Source organism: Onychostoma macrolepis, chromosome 20 (assembly GCF_012432095.1).
Source record: "Onychostoma macrolepis isolate SWU-2019 chromosome 20, ASM1243209v1, whole genome shotgun sequence".
Lineage (NCBI taxonomy): Eukaryota > Metazoa > Chordata > Actinopteri > Cypriniformes > Cyprinidae > Onychostoma > Onychostoma macrolepis.
The window spans coordinates 12,461,301-12,480,585 of record NC_081174.1 but is presented as its reverse complement, the minus strand read 5'-3'; the positions used below and the strand labels follow the sequence as shown (position 1 = coordinate 12,480,585).

The following is a 19,285-nucleotide window of genomic DNA, read 5'->3' as shown; positions in this document are numbered from 1 at the left end:
AAAAAGGAAAGTTTATATAGATAAACACTGAATATGAACTTGACATGGTTGTGTGGAAGTTAAAAAAAGTTTTCAAGGCCTTACTTAAACTCAGATTGCTTACTGTTCAGCAAACATGCTGAAGATTGTAACAGATTTTAAAGAGATCCGACAGTTGAGTTAATCTGAAAAGTTTTAGGAGGGTTGAGATGAAATACAAGGGGGCTGAAGCCCCCCTAAAACTGCTCTAGCAATGCCTGTGGCTGGAAAACATCAACTGCTCAGAGCCGCTGATGCTGCTGGGCTAGAATAACTACTGCTCGTGTCAACACAGTATTAAACTAGAAGCGCCTTTGGCTAGTACTTGACATCTACCCACAAGAAATCAGTGATGTGTCAAGGCTGGATCCTACATACATTCATTTGATGAATCAACAGAGCACGGATGTAGAAATAACTGCCTTTAATGCTAAGTGATACTGTGCTGCATTCATTCCAATTCCCAGACAGATTATTAATATTTTAAGACCAATACTCAAACATCAAAAGAGCAGTAGATTTTTAAGAGAATACAGTGATATTCAACAGACTGTGAAGCACCAAAGAGTTTTGCCTTGGGAAGGTGACAGATACATGTGATGGGTAAAATAACGACCGTCTGAACATATATACAAACAGTCATTTCATTAAAATTATGACGTACATATAGTGTAACTACAAATAAATGTCTAAGGCAAAGAAAGCTACATTTACAGCAGCTCTGACGAACACTAGTAAATAAGCAGCAGCGATGTGAATAACAGAGAATTAATGCAAGTGGCAAACAATATGTGCAAATCTGGAAAGTGTGAGCATGAAAACAAACAGATCTACTGTACATAGCGTAGAGTTTGAAATCTACACTGGCGAAGAGCCATTACGCACTGTAGTTCATTTACATATTATCTGAAATCCATTTTCACTTAATGTGTGCTGATATAATACATCAAATTAACATCCTGAAGCTATGTTCTTTTGATAGAAGGAATGAAAGACTTTGGTCCAAAGCAAATAAGTACATAAATGAATGCCAATTTATAATTTAGCAGGCATAGGTGACTTCTAATGGGTATCATGGTGTTATTGGAGATCATTTACAACTCAATCACAGCAGCTGACTACCACTAGAGTTTGGCACGTGAGCTAGTTCAGTTAAGACAGTCTCTCAGGCCTCGGCTCCACCTAAGGGAGTGGAGGTCAGAAGGTGGGCGGCTCTAGTGTGGATGATAGGCAGACCTAACTGGTGGAGTCTCCCGTTCACTCCAGTCTGTAATGAAGACATTCACAGTGATTGGCTGGATTGGTGCCAACCATCGCCCATTAGTTTTCCGTCCCTGTTGCGGCCTCTTGGCTGTCTTCTGTGGGCTTATCAACTGAAATACAAACACAATATAATCAAACATCCCATAAATTTGATTTCCTTGAATGCATTGCATCTGATGCTACACAAGACTGAAATCAACCAAGGGGTAAAATAACCACTCTATAGGCAATCTGAATTTCAAAATGGTTTAAACGGCATTTGAAATGAAATAATAAAATGTACAACATTTTTTACGGATGCTACCATTCAAAAGTTTTTAGCCAATAAGATTTTTTTATTTTAAAGAAATTAATACATTTAGTCAGCACGCATACATTAAATTAATCAAAATGACAGTAAAGACAGTAAAAATTCTGTTTCAAATAAAACAGTTCTTTAGAGCTTTTTATTTATCAAAGAATCCTGAAATATCATGGTTTACACAAAATAATAAGCAGCACAACTGTCTTTAACACTGATAAGAAGTGTTTCTTGAGCATCAAATCAACATATTAGATTGATTTCTGAAGGATCATGTGACGCTCAAGACTGGAGTAATGGCTGCTGAAAATTCAGCATTGCCATCACAGGAATAAATTACATTTTAAGATATATTATAACAGAAAAAGAGTTATTTTATATTGTAATAATATTTGAAAAATATTTTGTATTTTTGATCCAAAAATTGCAGCCTTGATGAGCATAAGTAAAAATCACGTAAAAAACAATTGAACTGTTACCATAAAGAGCTATTTCTACCTGATTTATCCCCCTCAAAAATAGTTTTTAAGTATTAAGGTGGATTCAGCGATGTTAAATAATATTTTTGACTTGAATAACACCAGTTAATTTAGATGTTAACATTGTGTTGTGCATAAATTAATTTAAAAGTTTTAAGTATTTCATATAGTAAAACAAAGTTTTATGTGTCATTTAAAATTAAATAAATCTAAATCTAATTTAAATCTAAAAGATCTAACATTGCAAAAGTCATGATGTTTCAAGACAGTAAGCCAGTGTTTTGAGAATAAAGACACAACATCACAAAGTAGTAGCTATAGTAAAATTTATAGCTATAAATCATCAGATTAAAGAGAATAACAGTAAACTTAAATGGGACGTTCCTATAATGGTTAACATGAACTTACTTGCAGCCTGGGCCTGTTTGTCTCTAGGGTCGTCTGTAGGGCTCAGATCATCAGGAGGCCAGCGCAGTTCCCCGCTCTCCACCTCCCCGCTCTCAGTGGGTTCAACCACGATGGATGGCAAGCGTTTGGAAAGCTTTGGGAACCGCTCATGGGAGTCTGGGAAGATCTGTAACACAGGGGTCACGAGAGGCCACAGTACATGACAGTTAAGCAAGCTAAAATGTATCTTAAAGTCTGAAAGTTCTCAAAATGCCCTGACAGCTTTCAAGAAACAGCATGATTTGACCTTTACTTCCTCCATTAAAGATCTAAGGACCTCATTAAACCATACATTTGGAAGCAGTAGTTTTAGTTTTAGCATTTTACCTCACAGAACGTTGTTTGATTTGTGCTTACCACAAAACAGGAACGAAAAATTAAATATTTCATGAAACATTCATGATATGTTTTATCTATGCTTAGAAATATTTACTGGAAAACAAAACAAAAATGCCACTTAAAAAGATTTTTTTAAGGCTGGCTGTTATTAGGTCAATCTGTTTTAACCTTGGAAGCATTCAGCACTAAAGTCTACTTGAAAATTTTTGTGCATACCCCTTATAAGCAATCAGAGAAAAGAATAATTATTATTATTTATTTTTATTTTTTTGTGGGCAATCACTTATGAGTAAATATGTTTACAAAAGCTCCCCTCTAGTGGTTCCATCAAAAAATCCTTGATGGGTTTTTATTAATAATGTGTTTGGCATTCACCTCACGTCTTATGTGAGTCCTAATGCCCTGTTTAGAGTTCATGAGAGCAGGATGTGACTCACGTTGTGTATGATTATTTTTCCACAATTGCACTGAAGTGTGAACAAGAGCGTCTTGAGTGCGTGTCCGTGTGTTTCAACGTGGGCTATCAAGTGAGACATGAATTTTCTAAAAGCATCTGTACCAACAAAAGTAGAAAAGGGTGTGCATTGCATGTTGGTTTACAAAGCACAGAAAGAGCTTACATGACAGAGTGAATGACAGATTCAGACAGGGTTCATTCAGCCAGCATATAATGCCACTGCTCATCCTGTGGTAAAGAAAGGGTAATGATGATCGTTCCCTGAAAAGATTGTGACCTTTCGAGTCTCTCTTGAGTGTCTGAGAGGAATCTGAATTCATCCAGCAGGCTGTATGAACGAGCAGGCATCTGATTGGCTTTTGGTAGTGATGCGAGCAAAATGAAAGGGACTCCAATCAGGCTGAAATGACAGAGGAAAAGCTCCAAATAGATACACGGAGACCCATCGCAGTCATCCATCAGGTAACCAGAAAAACAGTCAGCATATGTGTGTGAGACTTTCACTTAAAATGTCATCTATTCCTACCCTGCTCTCTGGAATAGTTGATTTTGAATGGTCAGTCGTGGCACTGAGTGCTCAAATATTTTTGTAAAATGCCTCTTATTGACAGTCCACAAGAAGGATGATAAAATAGCCACCATATTACAACTATAATGGACACAAAGGAATGATACTGTTATTGGGTCGTTCACATTCCATTGCATTGCATTTCGATTAATTTTCTACATAAAACATGAGCTGGAAGGACGTGTTTGACTGTTGCATACATGCAATGTGTCTTTTGCATCATGGTGCATGATGCAGTGTTCTAATAACACTGCTAGCAAGTTAAAAGTTCAAGTTTTCCAAAACGCATTTCTCGACTTTGCCTTTTTTTTCTCTTTTCATTCCACTTCCCTGCATCTCACGTTAATAAACACAAAAATACATTCTGTGAGAATGGCCCTTAAGAGTCACTTTCAGAAGCTTTAAAAAAGGGATCCTCAAATCTGGCCCACAAATCCACTTTCCTGCAGAGCTTAACTCTAACTCTAATCAAACACACCTGAACATGCCTATCAGTGCCTTCAGGATCATTAGAAATCAGGGTTGGAGTTAAACTCTGCAGTGCATTGGCCCTCCAGGGAAAGATTTGAGGAACCCTATACACACACGTGTAAAATTGCATACCTACTATACAGTAGGTGAAAAACAGTACATGAAAAGTCAGAGCAAACAAAAATGTTCCAATAATATTTTGCTAAAGTTCCCATTAAGTTGAAAATGTTATTTCTGAATGTTCAAAACGTCAGTTTTTAAATGCTTTAAAAAAGTTTTTTTAAGGGAGCATTCTTTATCATTTTGCAAATATCATGGGAATGTTAATTTTGAATATTCTCTGAATGTTTTGAAACAAGTAGTAACATTTTAGAAAATGTTAGATGAACATCCAACCAATAAAATGTTTCAAAATGTATAAATACATTTTTGAGAACATTATTAAAGACCAGATAACTCTGAACTAACGTTCTATTAACGTTATTAGTAGATGTTTGTTTGAAACTTGTAAGAGAACTTTACCAGAATGCTTGCCAAAGTTCTGATTCACAGTATTCCAGATGACCTACTACTTATTTATGCTTTACTATCCCATGAGGTCAAGGGAGAGGATTTGTGAATGGCAGTGAAGTGATGCAACTAACACTGGTAGGTCACATGACAATGAAAATGGGCTACATTCGTCACAGTGTTAGGGGTAACGCATTACAAGTAACGCAAGTTACGTAATCAGATCACTTTTTTGCAAGTAACTAGTAAAGTAATGCATTGCTTTTAATTTTACAAGAAAATATCTGAGTTACTTTTTCAAATATGTAACGAAAGTTTTTTCGATTTATTCACTGACAGCTCTTCTGTCCCTGTGTTGAGAGATATCAAGAGTGAGGTGTAGAGGCACTTCCTTCAGGCTGAGGCTTAATAATTTCACTTTTGGTGTGAAAAGGCCTTTACAGTTGCCAGAAATATAACTTTTGGGTTTTTTTGTTGTTAAAAATAAATAAGCAAGCCCAGCCCAGGTGACAAAATGTAACATAAGAGTAACATAATGCATTACTTTCCATAAAAAGTAACTAAGGAACATAATTAACGCAATATTGTAACGCATTACTTTTAAAAGTAATTTCCCCCAACACTGACTGTATTACATACATTTTTAGTGGTTGAAAAGTAATTACTTATTACACAAAGATAGTATGTGATTTCAGATGTAGCCTGTTCTTCAGTTAAGAGCTCATACCATGACGTATCATTCCTCTGTTGGTCACACATCTTCACGTGATCACATGAACTTGCACTTTGGAACTATAACATTAACAGTTAATGTTATAGGTATTATTCTTGGTATGAACGGGCCTTAATTGTAAATATACCATTGTCTGCTGCTATATTGGTGCTATTTTCAGGTCTCTCATTTTACTTAAAATTATAATTTGTTAGAATTTCTCACTGGTGCCATCTTGCAAAATTACACTTCAGTATAAAAGTTTATGGTAAGCACAAACCTTCTGGTAGAAGACTAGCGTCCCCTAGAAAATGAAAACATTGCCAAACAATGCCAAGAACAGTGAACAGGAAATGTATAGAGCTGGATGAGCGAGAAGTTAAAATAGAGGAAGGCATGTTACTTTGTAACTTTAAATATGTTAGCTAACAAGTCCACAAAAAAGTAACATTAAATTGCTACAATTAATTAAAAATTTACATTGTAGATTGTTTGGTCTGCTGTTGTTTCTATAATATTTGAAAAACTATTGAATTAGATAACATACATGTAAAATAATTTTTTAAAAATCATTTAAAATAAGTCAAACCAATATTTCATTCCCTTTGTCTTTCTATTTTTTTTTTTTATTTTTTTGGCAAATAGCAATTTCATGTATTCAGAGGATCACTATCTGTATTAAATCCCTGTATTTGTAGTCAAAATGACCAGCAACTGTATATATTATTAGGGCCCGAGCACCGATGGTGTGAGGACCCTCTTGGAATTGCTCCGTTTATCTTTTACTTGTTTTTGTGTTTCATTAGTCTCGTTCCTCTTGAATAAATCACTGATATGAATTTCAAGAGAGCATCCAGCCAGCTGACCGAGAGAAGCACAACCCACCTGAAAAGAGATGTTCTCCTCCTCAGACGCGTCGCTCACACTGTAGTCTCCCACCGCAGAGTCACAGCTGTTCATCACCTCCGTCATGCTGCCCAGTGACACACTTAAACCTACAACAAGTCAGGAGGAAGTGCATTTACACTCTGATAGTCACAGCGTCGCTCAGTCCACTCATTTGCCTATGAATGTGGGAGAGACTGATTCAGATGAGCCACCTGCAATAACCACAGCTGGGTTATTTTCTCATCTATGAAAAGATCCTGCCAAAACCATCCAGCCAATCCATGCGCACCTACCATGATTTTATGCAGAGCAAGTCTATACATAGTTTGTTATTCAAATCAGCTCTTCCACCATTTTCGAAGGAAATTACTTTCACACTCATCAGCTAAAATCAAGAGCGAGGATACATTCAGTGGGTCGCAATAATATCAAGGCTGTTCTCCAATTCATTCTAAATGCAAAACTCATCTAGGAGATGAAAATTGAATGGTGCTGAGCATCCAGTTGTGTGAAGTATATGAAATTATTAAAAAATTTTCCCATATTAAAAACTCAGGTAAACAGCTTTGCTTAGGTTTAAAGAACCAATAAATAAGGTAAACCAAACAAATGTCACTTTTCAAATCTTACACTGTAACAACATAATATCTATCTTAAATTTAACTTTTGTTTGGTGTAACCTAAAGTAGTCAAGTTGGTTCAGACATATTGAATAATATCTCTGACTTCAGTAAAATCAGTTAATGAAGATGTAAGCACATAAAGTACATTTTGAAGTTATCTGACAAAACATTTTTATAGTATAACAAATTATACAAGTTCATATCCTTGAATCTGGTTGGTAGAGCAGCATTCCAGACAGCGTTATTTACTATTTCTAGTATTTATAAATTTTATGAATGAGCTTTTATTATTTTTATTTTCATATTTTAAATTCGAGCATGCTGCTGCGTCATTACATCACGTCTGTAAACATAAAGAAGTTGTCCCGGCTACTAGGCTATCGCATGTGAGGATCCTGCAGGTGGCGGATCGTTTATAGCCTTTTCTCACAGCAGCTAGAATAATTAAATGTATCGTTTTGATGGCGGATTGTAATCCAGAAAGAATTATGTGTTTATGAAACACATGTGAATGAAATTAAATTATATTCCAGTTTTAAATGTGTTTGTGATTACAGATAGCCTGGGATTACACAAGATTTGTATTTTAAAGACAACCAGTTCGAAGGGAGCATAGTTTGCTTTCTGGGTTAAAATAATTTCTTAATATGAAATTCAAATGGTATGACAATCTACACGCTAATGCACACTATACTCATTGTCACGCAATGCTGATGTTGTTAACATCATAATTAATAATTTGAAAATAAAGTATAACAATAATAATAATTTGCACTGTTAGATGTGATATGAGCTAACCGATCGTTAGATTTAATTACCACTGGTAGCGCGATTTATTGTAATGCTTTTTTCCTCAGTTGGTCAGAACAAACGTGGCCGACTTGTTACTTACTTGTTCAGATGGCAATATCCGGTGAAAATTCTTTTTTGGGTCATATATTCCAAGAAGTAGGCTAGAATGCGTGATTCCTAAGTACAGTATCCGCACCGGTGCGGTGACTGACAGACTGACACACATACTCCTCAAAACATTAGATTCATCCGCGCTGGAGTCGTACCGGAGTACAACCCCACGGACGGAAGATAATTCCGCACAGAGCTGCAATTCCAGGTTTTCAAACAGAGATGGCGACTGCAGCTTTAATTTTTTTATTTTATTTCAGTTTTAGTAAGTCATTTTAAACTATTTATTTCTTTTATAGTTTTAGTTTTGTTTTTTTATGGACAGACTGTAGTTGGGATTTTTCATCGACTCTTTCTGCAGGATACATCAGTATGCCAGTAGATGGCGACAAGTCACTGTATTTATGAGTAATTTATCATTCACTCAAATGATTGGTTCAGAAACACTGATTCATTCAGGAATGAAACAACTAGCTGTCTTTATGAGTCAGTGAATTATTCACTCAAACAATTTGTTCATAAACACTTTCATTCAGGAGCAAAAAGTCACTGTGTCTTGCTCAAAGAAGCTTTATTTGAAAAAAAAAAAAACCTGGCAAAGTGAAAATAGCTAAAGTAAATGTCAATATTGCATTTAAGGGGATGTTAATATGGCAACAACATTTTAGGAGCCTAAAAATGCAAACTTTTGAAAATGGGTTTTAAAGGGGTCATATGATGTGATTTCAAGTTTTCCTTTCTCTTTGGAGTGTTACAAGCTGTTCATGCATAGATAAGATCCCTGAAGTTGCAAAGACTAAAGTCTCAAACCCAAAGAGATATTCTTTATAAAAGTTAAGACTTGTCCTCGCCCTCCTAAATGGCTCATTTAAACACGCCCCCACATGTCTACGTCACTGTGTGGGAAGATTTGCATAACACCGCCCAAATGTATATGCAAAGAAAGAGGGCGTGATTTTTATTCTTGCTGTAGTATTGTTGCTGCCGCCTGCGCCATGTTCTGGATACGCTGTGTTTCGTTGTGAAAGCGAAACTACTTTGTTTGGGCTTCCAAAAGAGGACACAACTAGAAATCAGTGTTTAAGTTGTATTTACAACACTGTTCCAGAACAGTTCAACCCAAATATTAGAGTGTGTGCAGCGCATTTTATGGAGGACTATTTCCTGAACCTGGGAGAGTAGCCTACAATACCAGCTGTGCACAAAGGCTGTTTCTATAAAGTGGGGCAATTCCATCTTTGCAAGGACAAGTCTGGCACTTCTGACTCACAGCCTGTAAGTATGTTTTCATATTTAAAGAATTTGTCACTGACTATTCAAACGCAAGTTTTGAGCAGTGTAGAGTAGTGCTTGTTGTTTGTCATTTCTCCGATCACAAATGCAGACATGGTAATATTTACGGGGCGCGATGCAATGCGACACGTAAAAAGACAGTATAAGTCATTATAATCAGTAATTATGTCCCCACTGGATGCAACAAATGCCTCGTTTATAAATGGGTTTTATTGTTTTTGTGTCGTCACGCCGGGACACGGCATCACAATATGGTAAGGGGCGTAACATTTCCGTTACACGCTTGAGGTATTTGGCCAATCACAACGCACTGGATAGCTGGCCAATCAGAGCACACCTCGCTTCTCAGAACGATGAGATTTGTAAAAATCGACACGTTTCAGAAAGGCGGAGCATAGAGGAGCAACAATAATGTACAGTATGTGGAAAATAATGCGTTTTTTTTACCTTAAACCACATAAACACATTGTATTACACCAACTAATGTTCTTTTTAGCAACGTCATATGACCCCTTTAAAGTGCCAGTGATTGAAAACGATATCATCTGTTTAAACTACAAAAACGCGAATTTGTGAAAACGGTGATGTCATGCACAAGCGTATTCCTGTTCAGTCTATAGGTTTGTGAACATGTGCATAGTGTTTCTTCACCAACTACTAGCCTGGCATGCATAATACAGCACTTTAAGTAGTTTTCGCAGATCCATGTGAACGGTGATCGTTTTGACAACATTGTTGACTGTACACTAAACTTTTCAAAAACGCAACTGAAAAAACGATTTTAGTACATTGTTGTCATGTAAATTTACCCTAAAATGTAAGATACTGAGTATTAACTTTATTGAGCAGTATTACGCCAACACTCTCACTCGTGTGATACTGCTTAAATAATACACAGGACAGACTGGATACATTTACATGAAGCTCACATGAGTACGGTTGGCTTGCATAATCTATCTGCCGCATGATCTTTCTAATGCGACGTGGAGCAGCTGGTGGTCCTGAAGGCTGATTCCTCAGCCCTCCACGTGCCACATATGCACACCGTCCTGTGTGAATGACGAAGGCTGGGTGACTAACACGGCCCTTTACCGTGAAAACGTGTATTAGCACACATGGTATTTGTTTGATAAAGAATCAGATTTTGGTATTTAGTTGTAGCATTATTATTAAATACTGCTAAAAAGTTCTCGTGCTCGTTCACTACATTGTATATTCATACAACAAACCTGCTTTTTTCATCTGATGACACGCATACTATCACCTGATCATTTGCATGGATAAAAGCAGTATCCAGGCTTAGCTGATCTGAGATAAGGCTGTGAAGAGCCCACAATGATACTTCCTATGCTTTGATGTAATGAGAAACAGCAAAACTCTAGAGCCAGACAGGTGACAGATGAAATGAGAGAGTCCTTCACTACGGATCAGCCACTTTAAAGATATTTTTGTTTTATCTGAGAAACCAAAGGTCTCGGTAGAGAGGATATTATACTGTCATTATCATTGTAGTTTACCCTTGATTCCATTTGGGAACTGGGTGGCTCAACTGAATCAAAGGACGATGGATACAGCGGAAAAACTGGGGGGGGTGAGCAGATGAAAGAAAGTAGAAATAAGCAGTACTATAAAAGAAAATGATTAAAGGACGGTGAAAATGAAACAATGAAGAAATAAACCATTAGGACCAAAGAACGACACCTATACGCCTGATAAAACAGACTCACAAGCTACAGTCTTACACACTGCCATCAAAGATCACAGCAGTTCAAAGACAGACCATGAAAAATCATCCCCAGATAAATAAATAAATGAACTTTATTTTACTAAAAGTGCCATTCAGATTAATTAGCAGCACACAGATGCTGGATGGCAGACAGATAAAGAAACTAAGCTGTTTATGTTCTCTGCCTTTAATGTTGGTTGAAAATGGACTGATTATTCATGCTTGCTATTATGTTGATGGTGACCAGCACAAACGCAGCTCACTCCCCAGACCCTTGTTAGCATACAGGCTTTTTCATTGGTGAAAGTGAGCGGCAAAGACAAAAGGGGCTTGAGTGAGGGATCAAAGGGCTGTGCGTGTGCTTGGTGCCATTTATAGTGAGACAAAGCGCTGTGGAAGACTGGCTTTGTAGGCGGCCACACAAAGACTTCATTTGCTCATCAAAATATTTTCAGACGGGCCACCCTGAAAAACAGTGCAGGTGTTATTGTTGGCCATTGCACTTTGGAGTATCTGTTGTTTTAAAGAAAACCCATGCTCAGTAAACTCCTGGTGGAGTGCATGGTGGTTAGTTAAATGTAAAAACTGTAACTTGAATGCAATGTAAGGCACTTTGGATAAAAGCGTCTGCTAAATGCATAAATGTAAATGTAAATGTAGTTACAAATGCTATTTTCTACTTTTCTACCATTTAAAGGTGTCTCGCTGTGCATGGCTCTGTGTTTCTGTGAAAAATAGAGATGGTATCTGAATAATTTAATATGACTGGGTGCAACGACAGACCTCACCCCCTTCCTGGTGACATGGAAAATCTTACTCAAATCTAGGCAAATGACCAATACTGAACTGACTGGAACTACAGTCTGCTTGGAGCAATAGCGAAACTCTCGTAGCTAAATGGTACCATCACAAATCACGTGCAAAACATGCTATCTTTATAATAATTGACTGTTGAGAACAATACAACAGCAAAAGCCGGAGCTTGATTGCAAAACAAGTCATTTTATGGAACAAAAAACACACCATCACATGCGAAATTGGAAAAATAGATCAATGAATAAAGCACTGAAAAGCAATTGCTAGAAAACTGCCAATAGAAATGATCAAACGTTAAAAAGACATTATAAATCTGCTTATCTGCCCATGAGAATTGAATGATGTAGCTATAAAATGAGTTTAACAAGGCTTCAAGTTTACTTTTTCACCTAAAAATGTAACAGTCTGACAAAATGTACTGACCCTCAAATTATTCCAAAACCCATATGCCTTTATTTCTTCTGTGGAACACCAAAGGAGACCCTCAGTCACCAATCACTTTCATTGCACCTTTTTCTATACAATGAAAATGAACGGTGAGACTATGATTTATGTTCTTTTTGTGTTTTAAGAGCAATGTAATCTGGGTTAGGCTACATAAATACTGCTAATTTACTAGCGTAAAGTAACTAGTTTCCTGAAAGAGTGTTGTTATGCACAAATTAGGCTATAGCAAGGCCAGAGTGTCTTTTAATATTATTAAAAATATTAATAACACCATTAAAATGTATTTTATTATTTTTATTTGTATTACCTTTTCTATGAATCTAATTCCTCCGCCAGAATGTAGTCCCTCGTGTAAAAGAAGGTTGTTATGCAACAAAATAACGATCCACTATCGGTGCTGCGCAGTGATATCCTGCACAGGTATTGACCAATCAGCATCCAGACCGGAACTATTCGTTGTAGTTATATCACTTTTTCCAACAAATAATTAGATAAGATTGACCTACCTAAAACGTGTCAGGTAAAAAGATGTTACTGATTTCAGGGATACACCTGTAACTTGTAGCCTAATCACTGCCAGGTTAGAAATGATTCAGAAATAATTTACGAAGCACGAGAGAAAGAATGAGTTTAGAAAGGCGTGAGGGTGAGTAAATGACAGAACTATTCCTTTAATATCAAAATGATGGAAATACGATAATAAGAGTTTAAATCGGAATGCAAACAAATGGTAATGGTAACAGAAATAGGAATAGTAGGCTATATACTCATGACAGTTATTTTAATTAGCGCACATCATAGGGTTGAAAGGAGTTACATGCATCAAAAAACTGAGTAATTCTGAATTTCAGTTTCGTTCTCCAAAATCTTGCCTTAGTGCCAGAAACTTTCAGGCTAATTTACATGCGATAAACCTATTCGAACTTACTTAATCAGTCGCGCAATGCATCTTTCTCAAAAGCATGAAAATATCTGACACATTGTGCACTAAATGCTGATGAATCCTTTGAGTGTGCCTCAGGCAGTGTGAGTTTGAGTCCAAGCCCATACCTGTAGCCTTCCGAAGTGTTGGCTCTCCGCGTAAAGCCCGTGACTGCTGCTCTCTCCAGTGGATGTGCGTGCTAGACTCAAGTCAGATTCTCCCAGACTGAAGCGCTGCTACTGTTACCTCAGATAGCGACTGTAATTTCATGCGCACTCACCCGAGTCACAAGAGCACGACTGTGTGTGAGTGTGAGCGAGAGAGAGAGAGAGAGAGACACCTCTGGGTTTTCACGATGATTTTAAGATGAAGATAGTTTAGTGTAGCTTACTATTATTGTACATTTGCCATAATTCAGATATTAGATATGAAGATACCCCAGTTAAAATATGAATAGATGCAGGGATCATATGAGATTGTGAAATGATGAATGTCCTCTGCAACAAGTCATGTCCAACAGTCTCTTTGAAAGTAAATGTTCACCTTTTATAATCTCTCAAATTCACAAATGATTTATTCTCAACCATGCATTTTTAATTAAAAGAATGGAAATTGTTAATAAAGTATGTTGATCATGTTATCAGGGGTGTAAACTACTTAGTACTCTATTAAAATATAGCCTAAAATGTGCTAACATTAAATTAATAAACATTGCAAACTATTAACAAACTGTTGACAAAATTATGAACTAAAAATTTAAGGGCCATAGATCAAGTAAAATATTATTTTTATAGAATATACTTCAGTATTTTTTTATTGACTCTATATTATAAATTGAACAATGTACTTTTATTTTTAATTAAATTCTAAAGGTATTTCTCCTCACAATTTTGTATTAGTCACTACAACACCGACCCAAAAGCAATGCTTCACTAAAAGTGGACAAATGTGATTTAGTTTTTAAACAATTTTATTCAGAAATCTAACATCTATAAAATTAACTGTTGATGAATTTAATGTTTAACAGTTACAGGAGGATTATATAATCACAACTTTGTGATTAAATAGGTTGCTTTACTAATTTCGCGCATCAAATTTGCCTTAATGAACAAAAATCTCTTCCGTCTCTTGAATACAGTTAAAATTGTTAATGAAATCTGGAATTCTGCAAAAAAAAAAAAATAATAATAATAATTCTGCCAGGACATTATCCAGTAATTTTACGGACATTTCTAGTAACACTAAAACACAATGCAATGAAGTGTAAAGTTCAAAATACATGTAAAACACCTGTAAAAAATAAATACAGAAATTTCTTGTTAATATAGTACATTGTGCCCTATTTTTGTGGATTTTATATTATATTATATTATTTTGACTGGTTACTGTCTGCATAATTGTTACCTGTTATTATTTATCATGTGAAATTGGATTTACAAGTTATAGAGAATGACATATTGTGAATAAGTAGGCTACTTAAAGGATAAGAATCGAGTTAACTGACCTTAATCACAGCTGCCAAGCCATTAAACAACCCAAATCCAATACATGCCGTCTTATCATGATATTTTGTCTCGTCTTATCTTCTCAGTCATTAATCTACATATAATATAATAATACATATAGTTTCAAACTAACCAGACCATAATAGAATTAATATTTTTTTAAATAATAAAACAAATTAAACTTATCACCAAGATATAACTGTCATTTATGTGAGAATTGACTGTGAGAGATGCATTGTCTGGGGTATTTAAAGTAGTTTGCAAGTGATTGTGTTTGTAATGTAAAAAGTCATGACCTGTGGAGTTCACACTCTCTTAACTATTAGGCTGGTATCTTACGCTGACATTTCTGTGTCAAATTACACAGCGTGATGGAAAACAGGGCGAGAAGTCGAATGTCAGAGGTTACAGGATCTCACCTTCCTATTGGCTCAACCCTGATTCCGATGATGATGTCACTGCAAGTAACGAGTGAAAGGAGACACTGTCGTTCATATAGAGATCATCTCACAACCGGATCCAGCAAAACCTAGACCTCACTGTCTTGGCAGGCAGATTTTTCCAGTGGCTCTGTAACTTGACATGGAAAGGTATCCATTTTGACACATATACCTCTGTGCATGTTAATTTTTAAACACAGAGTCAGTGTCAGTTCAGTGCAATGATCGTGAATTACTGCGGCAAAGATAAGAAAATATTTGTATTTGTTTTTTGTGATGATCATCAAAAATGTTGTTTTAAAAATATATCAACACATTTTCAAATGAAAACAAAATGGTGCATTTTCTCAGAACTAATTTCACTTTGAAACAATAAGTTTTAAGTGACTGGTGTTAATATGATTTTTAGTCAGTGTATGAAGTCCCATTGACCCTATGGGAATTAGGGGTGGAACAGTAGGCGTATCGAACCGTACGGTTCACGGGGCAAATTCCAAATGGAAGTGATCATCCCTATCCCCTTGGAGTGGGGACTTTGGAGTGAACAGGGCACGTGTGTGCTATTATTTAGTCGTTTGGAATGCACTTGGCAAAGGGAGAGACATAATTTCCTCATTATCTTTAGCTGAGATGTTCCTGTGACAACGCAGACTCGCTGATGGACACTGGCATAAAAAATTTGAAAACATATATACTGTGACGGATCGGTGGCCCTCCCCCTCATCATCATCACCACCCCGTCCCTTATTCGCCGCCCTTCACCAGGCTCCCGACTGGAGTGGGTGGATGAGAGGAGGGGCGTGGGGAGAACGCGGGCTGGCGGCGTGTGATGAGGCACAGCTGGACTGAATGAAGCCTCATCACCACCGCCGTTAAATGCCCAGCGCGCCTCTCCTCGAGAGACCGGTCTCTTCCCCCGTGCATGCACGCTGGTGTCCTCGTGGGTCCAGGAAGGGTGCGTAGAGGGACATCGCGCCACCGAAGACGTGAGCTGCCGAACCCGCGGTCCGGACGAAAGCCGCACCCGTATTACGGCCGTCGGACCAGGATGTCGGGCCGTACAAGTCCTGCCAAAGGCCGTGGACGACGTGTAAGAGCCGCCGCTGTGATGAAGCCGCCGCCCTCGCGCCCGGACCCGAGTGGGAGCGTGCGGCCGCCGGACTCCGCCCCTTCCTGGACCCTTCCTCCTGGAACACTGCCCTCCTGCACAAGCCCCGCAGCACGACGAGGACACCAGACCCCCTGTTTATTTTGGACACTTCTTCCCCTGGACACTTTATTTTATCCTTTTTGTTTAATAAAAGCCTCTCCGAGGCCTGACGCCACACCCACTGTGTCTGTCGTTGGCTCCTCCCGTCACAATACACACACATTTATATTTTAAAAAGTTGTATACATATTAGTTTTTATATATTATATAGCGAAAAAAACTTAAAAAATGTTTTAAAATATAAAATGTATGTTCATTTGCAACAGCTATGCTAACAACAATAAAAAGACATTTTAAGACGGATAGTTCCTGTCCTTGATTCTGATTGGTTTAGCCAAGTTCGAAGCTGTTGTAAACATACACCTTTGTTTACATTTGTGTGTTGCTCGGCAACCACTTTGTTGGATCCACAACTGTTTCTTTTATTTTGTGAAACCTTACTACATATATGGAATAACCGTTTTATAAAAGCAATAAGCCTCCGCTTCGCGTCGTGCCTAACAATGTCCCTTAACTGTTATAAATTCAATGTAAACCACGGCTTCTTGGGGCTTATTGCTTTATTATGACATTAAAACAGCGACATCTGCTGACACACACCGCTGCGTTGTCACGGGAACATCTCAGCTGAAGATAATGAGGAAATTATGTCTCTCCCTTTGCCAAGTGCATTCCAAACGACTAAATAATAGCACACACGTGCCCTGTTCACTCCAAAGTCCCCACTCCAAGGGGATAGGGATGATCACTTCCATTTGGAATTTGCCCCGTGAACCGTACGGTTCAATACGCGTACCGTTCCACCTCTAATAGGAATAGTTCACCCAAAAATAGAAATGTTCTGAAATTTTACTCACCTTCATTCTATCCAAGACGTAGATGAGTGCTTCATCCGAACAGATTTGGAGAAATTTAGCATTACATCACTTGCTCACAAATGGATCCTCTGCAGTGAATGAGATTCCAATCGGCTGATAAAAACATCACAATAATCCACAAGTAATCCACACATTAGTCAATTAAACATCTTGTTGTCACTGTGCACACACATGAGGGAAGCGAGGAGACAAGGATGAACTCAAATAATAGTCTTTAATCCAAAACTCAACATAGGCTGGGACACACAGGAACAGAACACCAGGAGTAACGAGTAGACCAGACCAAAAACAACTCAACAGACAGGAACTAAATACACAGGATAATTACACACACACAGCTGAACAAAGTCATTAACTAATCAAACTAAACAAGGACAGTATAAGGACTTATAAACCATATAAGGACACAAGAGGGTGGGAAACACAACACAGGACTGACATAACTCCCCACTCCCGGAAAGGCGGAAAGGTGATGTAATGCTAAAATTCTCCAAATCTGTTGTTCAGATGAAGAAACAAACTCATATTGGCCTGAGGGTGAGTATATTTTCAGGAAATCTTCATTTTTCAACTATTGAAACTATTCAACTATTTCTTTAAAACTGCGATTAACAACGAACAAATGTTGTCATAAGATTTGACAACCAGAAAATGTTTGCTTTTTGCTTCAAAATCGTGCTTTTTCTCTCAAATAAATAGCACTTGTTTGATATTTTGTTATACAAGATGCAAGACATTCCTACAGTTTTAAGTATTCAGACTTGGGCCACTGTATGTGCTGACATTTATTTCTCATTAAAAAGACCAGACCAGTTTCTTTAGTCTCACATCAAACGCAAACTGAAATGCAATTTCCACAGAGAGTTCAAGAGGTTCAGGCTCCGGACCGAGAAACCGACTTGCAGACTTTGCCGACTAGCAGAGTAATTGAAATGTAGAGCTCCTCCTCTCCTCTTCTTACCTCTTCACTCTTCACTTTATACGACTGCTGTGTCTCTTTGAATGAAGAGCTCTGAACTCTGCATGTGTGGAGGAGTGTAATAGACTGACCTTTCAGTAATTTTGCCATCTCGTATAAATTCACTTCAGGCCTGTTTTCTGACATTCTCTATTCATTCAACCAATTAACACTTCATGCATCTGCCTACTCTCCCCCAGCTTTTGTGGAAGTCTCAGATTGAAAGCTTCTCTGAGGAAAATAAGTAATTAACTGAAATTTCTTTCAATATCCCGATGTCCTCTGGCTGAAGAGGAATCTCTAACATCAGGCCGCAATGTTAAGTTTGATTGAAGCATGAATGCAAATCTTACTGATAGTGTGCTGAGTGGCTTTTCAACAAGTTATAAAATTGGAATAATTATTCACTTTATATCATCTTCATATAGCATTTCATACATTATACCAGTCATACGTTTGAAAGCACTTTACTGAATTGACTGTATTTTGTGCGGTGTTAATATTCTTTTGATCTAAAGACTAGAAACTAATTTCCAAACATTTAAGCTTAAGCTTAAATTTATATAGACAAATTGTGCCATATGAATTTCATTATAAATCTAAAACCTTTTTTTTTAAAGAATGAGTTGAACTGGATAATGAAGTCAACAAGAGCTTCAGGTTACAGCTTACATGTAAATTCCTTCAGTACTGTTTAAAAAGCAATTGTTGGTGAAAAACATACCTAAACTTTTTTGTCACAGGTAAAGTCATTATTTTTGTATGTTGAAATTTCAAGTTGTGGGCATATTAAATATTATATAATATTAAAACTATTAATCAAATGTATTAGTCAAATCTATTTTTATACTACTGTTTAATTTAATATTACATTGTAAAAGTACACTGAAGAAATATGATTGAAAAAAAATTCTAAAATGTGGGAAGTAGTAATTTTACTGTATTTTTGATCAAATAAATGCAGCCTTGATGAGCATAAGATACTTTGAATGGTAATGTATGTTGAATGTGTGGTATGTCAAGAAAGGAAGATCGTAACAATAATCATGCTTTTATAGTGAATCCACTATAAAATGTTTGCAGTACACTGTAAAAGGGAAAAAGTGATGGT

The 19,285-nt window shown here is 37.0% G+C and overlaps 1 protein-coding gene across 3 annotated transcripts; it reads right to left on the bottom strand.

Moving 5' to 3' along the window:
* Window positions 1-427: 427 nt before the first annotated feature.
* si:dkeyp-72h1.1 (uncharacterized protein LOC799956 homolog) lies at window positions 428-17,460 on the bottom strand. 3 transcript variants are annotated; one of them, XM_058756607.1, is made up of 6 exons: window positions 17,196-17,460; window positions 15,108-15,264; window positions 13,312-13,482; window positions 6,451-6,560; window positions 2,470-2,635; window positions 524-1,391 (listed from the first exon to the last, which is right to left on the bottom strand). In XM_058756607.1, exons 4-6 carry the CDS (start codon window positions 6,535-6,537, stop codon window positions 1,339-1,341), a joined length of 306 nt encoding a protein of 101 aa, XP_058612590.1. In that variant the 5' UTR covers window positions 6,538-6,560; window positions 13,312-13,482; window positions 15,108-15,264; window positions 17,196-17,460; the 3' UTR covers window positions 524-1,338. The 3 variants fall into 3 exon arrangements, with proteins under 3 accessions (XP_058612591.1, XP_058612590.1, XP_058612589.1); XM_058756606.1 differs by having other exon boundaries at window positions 15,108-15,258; XM_058756608.1 differs by lacking the exons at window positions 13,312-13,482; window positions 15,108-15,264; window positions 17,196-17,460 and adding an exon at window positions 12,569-12,608 and having other exon boundaries at window positions 428-1,391.
* Between the last annotated feature and the right edge of the window lie 1,825 nt (window positions 17,461-19,285).